A 9,078-nucleotide genomic window follows, 5' to 3' on the forward strand; every position below is an offset into this window, starting at 1 on the left:
CGCTTCTCGTTGAATAACATTTGTATTTTGATTTGGAAACGTTGGTGTGATTAGTAACTTAGTTGGGATCGTTAAACAGATGCAACGTGCTTCGACGTCCCTATTGGACAGTTCGAGCATAAATTATTGTAATATATTCATGACGTCACCCGCCGTAATTGGATGACGTTGCGAGCCCCGCCTAGTCACGCCCCCTCTGATCAGCTGTGCAGATATAAACGGTTTGCAGAGGGCGAGGTTTACATCATTCGGTGCGCTTTGCTTTTAGGTGTTTGGGAGTTTGTGTTAATTTCCTTTTACAAACTATTAATCTTCGCCGTTCACGATGGAATACGTCAATTCGTTATCTCCGAAGGCGCTTGTGAGGTGAGGTTTTCCCATTTTGTAGTTCGTAGGACTTGTTGAATGGTTGATGAGGGAATAGGGATTGTTGTGGTTCTCGGGTCGTTGGAGCGAGTTGTGTAACATGTCGCTCCAGATTCCCTGCAGGCCCCACAATTGACCCTCTGTTGTGCATCACTTGTGCTCGTCTCGCTCCATGTGAACCCCCGTGGTAATTGGGTATCGTGTTTATCAGTGTCTCCTCCAAGCTCCCAATGGCTCCAGTGTATTCGAACTCGCTGGCGCATCACTTGCTCTTTGGTCCAGTCCTGGTGTTTCGAGTGTAACCAAAGTCGTGTTTTTGTTTTCTCACCATTGGCATTGTGATCTCTAAATGTGATCTGGATTAGCTTCAGATCTCCAAGGACTAGACCTGGGATACTTTTGAAACTCTGAATCTCGTGCTTCAGTAGCTTACATAATTTCCCCTCCCCCCCCCCCCCCCCCCAAGTATCCAAGTTTCATTTTTTTAAAATTTGGGGTTTCAATTTTTTTTTTTTTGCTGATTATGGAGATGTTATAAATTGGTATTTGAAGAGCAATCTGATTTTATTTATTTTCTGTCATTGGACCTTCCACTGGGGTGAAGACCTTTTGTGTGAAAGCTTCATTTGCAGTACTATGGGGGAGGGCATTTATGAAAACGTGTAAATTAATTTATTAAATGCAGTTGAAACATGTCATCTTTATCGCAATTTGGTACTTTCAATCCCTTTATTTGGTGCTCAGGTGGTTAATTTATTTCTGTGCACGTTCGATTTGTCATTTGAACCAACAAGATGTTTGATAATGTTGGTAAGATGGTGGAGACTGATCTGTTTTAACAATCAGGCAATATGTGTTGGTAATCCAATCCCACCAATGATTTGCCAGAAATGCATCGTCACTATTTAAACCCCCTTTTGTTGCGGTAACCAGGTACGTGTTATCCAAGTTATTGAACAAGAATAGTTTTGATAGTGTTGTAGTTTTGTCTTGTTTGCTCAACTTTGTTCTAAATGCCTCCCTGTTGTCCCACAGATCTGTAACGTCAGCTGGTGCGGAATTGGCCAGGTGTGTTTGACTTTGCTGGTGTTTTGGCAATACATTGATAACTGGATCCGCTCAAACAAAATTAAACCCAAATGTCTCTTTTGTCCAGGTCTGTATCTGCAGCAGGTACGGAGGTATCGCGCAGAGTGTGGGATCCACCACCTCCACTTCGACCTTTCCGCGTGGTGTCTCGTGACCGGCATGTTCGTAAAGGCGTCATGGCCAGTACCTTGAAGGAACTCGTGTCAAAGGTGTGCTTCCCTTCTCTCCAGTGTTGGGGCATGATCACATGATGGCCTTTGTCTGTGATAGCCATGAAGTTATCTTTGTGACTTTATTGCATGCATTGGAAGGTAACCTTTGGGTTTTATTACCTTGCTGTAGTCCCCAAGTTGGTATTTAACCATTCAGGTTTGTACTAGTAAACATGTTGTACAAACACGTTGAAAATTAAACTTTTGTCTGCAATTTGATCGTTGAGGCATGTTCGTTCTCTTGTAGACTTTACTCGAGGCCTTCAAGGTTTATATACTTGCCAGGTTAACGGTTTCGCTGCAGAGCAAATGTGTTGTACATGTTTTATGGATCTGGTTCAAAGTTTAGTTTTGTCACTGGGACAAAGGTTGACATGTTTTGTTATTTTGCTTACTACACTGACTTGGGCTTTGGCATGAGGTCAGACTAGTCTGACTTGTCCACGTGTGGTTAATTGAAGCATGTTACCATGTTTAACATTGACTCATTACCTTTGATGTCTAACGTAAGCTATATATCATTTGCTCGGTTTGAGTATAATGAAGGCATTTTGGCTATGGGATATTTGTAATTGTCAATGTGAACTATGCAATCCTACCCATAAATCGGGAATGTTGATTGCCACAATTATTGCTGCATTCTTGTGGGGTTAGCTGGGGGATGTTTGGCCCAAGTCTTCCACGAGCCGGCTTCCAGGTCTGTCGTTCGCCTATGATTATGGTGGGATTTGGAATTTGTTCAGGATGCTGGTGATAGCTTGCCACCTCTTCACGAAGGGTACTGTGGTATATTGACCAAGTGTCAGTAGAACACGATGCGTTTAACGTCCATCTGAGCACATGTTGATGAAACACCAGGTGACTGTTTATAGTAGTGAAAATTCAAACGCAGGTGAGACAGCTTGAAGCTGTCTACCCCTAGTCAAGGCCATTCTTGCATCCCTTGTCCATAAATTTGTTTTCTAATTTTTAATTGTTTAAATGCAACAAAAGCTAGACACCTGACTATCTTCAAACGTCGAAGTAAAGATGATCGTGGTCTTTGTACTTGTACAGCAACTTTTGCATCATGGTTCCCAAATTTAGTCTGCAGGACATCCTTACATTTCCCTTTTCTCCATTTTAAATATTTGCTCCCCCCCCCCCCCTGCCCATTTTAAATCTTTGCTCCGCCCTTCCCCCCCCCCCCCCCCTGCCTGCTTGTTTGACTCGCCCACCTTTTTCCATAAGCCTTGACCTGTGTATTCAAGGCTTGTTTGCCGTAGGTGTTTGAGGTGTTCATGATGGTGCCCTGTACGATGCGATTGGTCTTGGATGAAGATGGAACGTCGGTTGATTCGGAAGACTTCTTTTCCGCTCTGGAGGATAATACGATTTTCATGGTTCTGCAGGATAAGGATGTCTGGACACCCCACAAGGTTTTTACAGTTTATTTTATTTTTGATACTTGATGTGCTTCGAGTTTAGTTTTTATTGACAAATTGAGGTTTTTGCTTCATGCAGGATGGGAGGCGTATGATGAAAATGGGACAGGAAAGGCCGAGACAAAGCAAAGACATCGCCACAGTGACCTTTGACATCTACAAGCTCTCTCCGCGTGATTTGATTGGCTGTCTAAACATCAAGGCGACCATATATGGCATGTACTCGATGTCTCTTGACTTGCGCTGCCTTGGAGCCAAGAAGGTTCTCAAGTAAGTTGAGCTGATACATTTCGATTATGTGGATCCTTGGGGTTGATAAAATGTTTAATAGTGTCGTGTTCAGGGCTGTTTAACGTCGGCCACTGAATGGATGGACCGAACTGGCTGTTGCTCCCTCAGACTGTTAAATAATGGCGGATTCACACGCGTGGTGTTCGGTTGAAGCACACGAGAACCGTAGCTCCTTTAAATGGTTATTCCCAAACAAGGGAAGATTGACCTGACAGGTATGAAGGAAAGGGGGGAAAAAAAAAACCCACCGTTTAGAGGCCATTTTTCCCCGCAAAGCGGGGGTTGGCCTTTTCGGGGACCGTGGTAGTTGTTTTTTGGTCCCCTTTTTGAAGCAATGTTTTACGGCCGGATGCCCTTCCTGACGCCAACCCTTTTTGCCGCCTTCAACGACAACCAGGGAATTACCAGTGAACTGGTACTCAATTAGCCGACCTCGGAAGGATGACAGGCTGAGTCAACCCCCCTGGCATTAATTCGGCGATCGACCGAGATTCGAACCCAGGATCCTAGGATCCTAAGCCGGCACCCTAGCCGCTAGCCCAACACCAGGGATTGAAGGAAAGGGAGAAGAAAACTGGTAATTGATAAATGAGCAAGTGGATAAAATGAATCTAAGGTGCTTCACACTGGATTCAATCAGATCAGGTGAGACCTTGTCTTTTGTGTTTGGAGTGGGGACAGTGAAGGCAGGCACACAGGCGGAACGAACAGGATGCCAATCCGTAACGAGGAGAACACCGATCGTCTTTCTCCGAGCCAGATCCAAAACCATGATTTTCACAACACACCCCACCCCCCTTTGAGAGGCGATCCAAGCTCCTCCCCTGCGTGGCCAACGAAACTCCGATCGCCGGGAGACAATCAGATGCTCTATCCTGGAATTGCCAAGGCCTCACTTTGGCACCTCACCCAGGGATTACAAGAGGCTACACGTATGATTCCTTAACTTTAAACCGAGTTTACCGCTATTTATTACTAATGTACCACCCTCGAGTACCAGTTCACTGGTAATTCCCTGTCGCAAGAGGTGACGAGCAGGGTTGGTGGCAGGAAGGGCATCCGGCCATAACATTGCTTCAAAAAGGGGACCGTGGTGCCTGCCAAAGGCCAACCCCTGCTCCGCGGGGAAAAATTGCCTCTAGGTGGTGTATGCGCCCCCCTCGATGGTGCAAATGCAAACGAGACAATTCCTAAGCTACATTTCCCTGCTCATTACATAGATTGGCTAATTACATGGACCATACTACTCGATACGTATCTGTTCTAAGGTAATATCTACCCCCATTCTCCCCCTACAAATGTAACGATGTAGCACTTGCTACTTCTGCCACCAAAGGTCGATGGAGGCTGTTTTTACCCCTGTCTGGTTGTTTGTCTGTGAACAAGATATCGACGTTGTGGACGGATTCGGACGAAATGTTGCAAGGACAAAATTATTAGATTTTGGTGAAGATGCGGATCTGGCTAGTATATATTATTTTTATTTTATTTTATTTTTTAAATTAAATTAAAGTGATTCTTCATTACTGGGAGATGGGGCCAAAAACTATACATGGCAGGATATATCAAAGTTGTAGATGGATTTGGACGAAACTTGGTGGAGAGGTTGTGTGTGTGACCAGGAAGAATCTATTCAATTTTGGTGAAGATATGGATTTGGACACAAATTATTTAATTTTAAATTGATTCTTCACCATTGAGGGATTGAGCAAAAAGCGATTATACAACATGACGTTAAAAAAAAAAAAAAAAATTATGGACTAGTGAATAAACTTGGTGGACTAGTTGGTGAAATGTCGTTGGTAATTGTCATTAGATGACAATGTCGATTAGCTTTTGGTTCAGGTCTGAATTCTGATCCGGCCTAACATTTGGATACAATAGAAATTGTTCAGCCTCGTGGAGGTATGCGCTCTACCGAGTGCCGTTCTAATTCCCATTGAACGTGCAGAATAAGCCTAGTCGAATGTTATAAATGTGTCGCTAATACATATAGCAAACGAAACGCACCCAGGGTCTAAAATAACATTTCAGTGTTTGATCTCTTTCATGTTACCTTTGGTTTCACTCAAATGTGCTTGAGGTGTTTGCTCGGCCCTCAGACCATCATTTATGTAGGAAAGCAAGGCCCAGCCTAGTCAGGCCGCTGATGTGGGCTTTGCTCTGGCTGCTCAGTCAGCTAATTGTGAGAAGGGGGCAAAGTGCATCATGGCTGGGGGGGGGGGCCAGAGGTTATATGAGCAGATAACGGATCAGCATAGAGTGCTGAACTAATAGTTGGCAGGCGATGCCCCAGATCGGCCACTCCTTTTTCCAGCGCCACTCCTGCCCCAGAAGGGTTGTCTCCTTGCTCTCGCATCCACGTAGCTACATTGCTGCCATCACACAACACAATGGGTTTGGGCCTTGTGAACCCAGCTGTCTTGGTGCCTCCTCCCTCAGTCTTTTGCCGTGTTTCTCTTGTCTTGAGCTTTCATTTAAGGATTTCCTCATGTGGGCGTATCAATTGGGGGCTAGTTATGGTGTTGATTGATCGTGATCACTGTTCTGTGCATGTTTACATTACACCACACCAATACTTTTGTTGAATTGATTTGGTCTCTAGCTCAGATGGTAGAGCAAAGGTATGGTTCACCACAGGACCTGGGTTCGATTTCTGGTCTGGGAATGTAATTTTCCCACGTCAATTACTTATGTTCATTTATTTAATTGTTTTGTTGCTTCCATGATTACCAAATGGTAAGGTGTTCAGCACAGCCTTTGTTTAAGTTACGCAGCCAAGCTTCCACTACATTACCAAGTTCTCTGATGCGGCCATTGACTTTTCTTCAGTGGCCTACATTGGAAGACCTTTCCCATCCTCTGACTAAAATAGAGACCACAAGCTGATAACAGGAAAGGTCCCTGGTGAGGATGGTATCCCCTGAGGTTTTCAAGTTTGGTGGGGCCAACCTCCACCCAACTACCCAATGCTATAATACCATCTGGAGTGAAGTCATTACTCCAGGTCTTCAAAGATGCCACGATTGTTCCTCTGTACAAAAGCAAAGGTGATAGATTGTGTTGACGACTACTGTGGTGTGGCCCTACTATCTATTGCTGGGAAAATCCTTGCCTGCATCATTTTGAATCGTGTCAACCATCACTAGGAAGCCAATGTAGCTTGTGCTGGATGTGGCACGACCGATATGATGATCTCTGCTCGTCAACTTCAGGAAAAGGGCAGAAACCAACATCTATATATATATATATATATGGTCTTTGTCGACCGTACGAAAGCATTGATCTGGTCAGTAGAGAAGGCCTGTTGAAGCTACTGTATGAAGTCTGCTGTCCCTCCAAGTTGATCAACATCAGATCCTTCCACGATTGCATAGATGCACGTCGGTCATTTCCTGTTACCAACGGCACAAAGCAAGGCTGTGGCCTAGCTCCTCTATTTAGCATTGTAATTTTATGCCTCTGCCGATGAAGTCGCCAGAGGCATTGTTTTTCCTCTATGCTTGATACCTTTGAAGGTTGCTCCCGGTAGTGAGCCAGTTTTGCACCGACGATAGTCTTTAATTTGCAGCGTCTGAAGGCCAAGTCCAAAATCCTGGAAATGTTCCGTGATCTCCTTTTCACCAATGACTGTTCACTCTTCAGGTCATAATCGAAGATGTGCAATTTATTGTGAACTCCTTTTGGTCGTCGCTGTGGCCTTGTGATTATCCTCAAGAAGACCGAGTCTGTGCTTCAGCCGAGACCACGAGCGTATACCATCCCGTCCATTACCATCTGACGTGCCACTCGATATTATAGATGAGTTCTCCTACCTTGGAGGTGTTGTCTCAAAATGCAATGATTGACTATGAAGTAACGTCAAGACTCGGTAAAGTATTTGTCCTTTGGAAGATTAACAAATCACCTTTGTCATGAACCTGGTGTTCACGACAAATCACCTTTGTCATGAACCTGGTGTTCACCTGTACAGATCGGTGGTGAGTGTGCCGTTGTCTTATCTACACACTTGTACGGATGTGAATCTTGGACACCCTTTCCTCTCCATATGAAACTACTTGATCAATTCCATATAGGATGCTTGCGTAAGATTCTTGGCATCACCTGGCAAAACAATTTTAGTATTTCCAAGGAATTTAGTATTTCCTGATGCAAGCCGAGCTACGCTGGTCAGGGCACTTCGCACGCATGAAGACGATATAATCCCAAGAGCGCTTTTCTCTGGACAACTTTAATTTGGTAAACGGGTGCATGGTGGCCAAAAAGTGCTACAAGGACCAGTAACAAATCTCATGCTGGATTGGTTTGTCCGCTGCATATTGTAATAAGCTTTTTGTCTCTGAACACAGCATTCACATTGATTAACTTGAATGAGTTTATTTTAACATCCAATTTGACAAATTAAACTTTATTTTCAGGGAAGCGATGAAAGCTGCTGCTCATATTATGCAAGGCCTTGGGCGCATCCTCCTTGGAGTTTCATCATACATGCGCTTTGCTCTAGAGGCTGACAGCCAATCGGAGCCTGTGGTCTATTCCTTGCGTCAATGATTTGAAGATTGAACCATAACCCCCCCCCCCCCCCCCCCAAAAAAAAACAATTATCTGTGCACCTGAAAGGTCTTCATACCTCGCTGCATGTAAATGCTTCGACATATTAGCAGAAGCTTGTAGAGGATGCAGTTTTGGCCTGGCATGCAAGCATCGCTTTGATTTTACGAAAAGAAAATGGCGACATGTCTATTTGTAATTTGTTCCCCCCACCGCCATCCTTTACATATAATGTGCTATGAAATTGTGGCCTGGGTAGCACTAGTGCAGTGACGTCACGATGAGCAGTTTTGTATATGGACCGAATATTACGATCAAGATTTCCCTTTTCCCAATGTGAATCCTGATGCACTTTGTCGTGGTTTTAATGTAACAATGCAAGTGAGCTGCGTTTGTCGATGTGCAATGGAAATGTTTTCAATCTGGTAAAATTCAGATGAGCTACATGTTTGGGATTGTGATCCGTTTTCTTTGTAAATGAAAATTGTGCATTTCACTGGTTGTGGTCGGCCTTTAGTTTTGCAATATAATAAACTTGTTGGGGAAACTTTTTTGGTGCAATAATATTCCTTAAACTTACTGCATGGATTTTATCGAAGCACATGGGAACCATGTGATCGAGGATTGATCTGGAATGTACCTCCCCAATCTCGGATGTGTAGGTTTCGTGGTGCAGACACTACAAAGTAAGTGGATGGTTAAAAAAATGGTAACATTGTCTGTTTCTTCACTGCAGTTGAGACAAATCGATGTTCCATATTGAAAATGATAAAGTAGGACTTGGAGCTGATGCTGCTTCTCCACACAAGGTACCCAGAAATTCAAGTGAGGAACCGACATGATTTGCTGATGGGCATTCTATACTCGGAGGGTCCAAGGCAGTGTTGGGTCCGTCTGGGTGGTGTGCTGACTGGGCATTGTCGTGCAAAGTCCTTGGCATACCTGAGCTCGTACACTTTAAGGCCTTAATCCACATCTAGATGGAGGAATGCTTTCCTTTCTGTGCACATGCATCATCTTACTTGGCTTGATGCTGTAGAAACGATGCCTTTAGGTTCATTGAAGTAGCCCATGACAACTGTCTGGGCATATATATATATTGTTACGGACACGACTTATTAAGATGTTATGCTGGGCCGAGCGGA

General features: G+C 44.2%; 1 protein-coding gene across 1 annotated transcript; it reads left to right on the forward strand.

Moving 5' to 3' along the window:
- The first annotated feature begins 215 nt into the window (after window positions 1–215).
- Window positions 216–8,484, forward strand: CIDEB (cell death inducing DFFA like effector b). The gene is made up of 6 exons (XM_068115453.2): window positions 216–366; window positions 1,402–1,434; window positions 1,523–1,664; window positions 2,933–3,085; window positions 3,171–3,361; window positions 7,801–8,484. The coding sequence occupies exons 1-6, from the start codon at window positions 326–328 to the stop codon at window positions 7,931–7,933; spliced, it is 693 nt and encodes a 230-aa protein (XP_067971554.2). The 5' UTR covers window positions 216–325; the 3' UTR covers window positions 7,934–8,484.
- Window positions 8,485–9,078: the final 594 nt, after the last annotated feature.

This window comes from Myxine glutinosa, chromosome 5, assembly GCF_964187855.1.
Source record: "Myxine glutinosa chromosome 5, kmMyxGlut1.1, whole genome shotgun sequence".
In the NCBI taxonomy this organism is placed as follows: Eukaryota; Metazoa; Chordata; class Myxini; order Myxiniformes; family Myxinidae; genus Myxine; species Myxine glutinosa.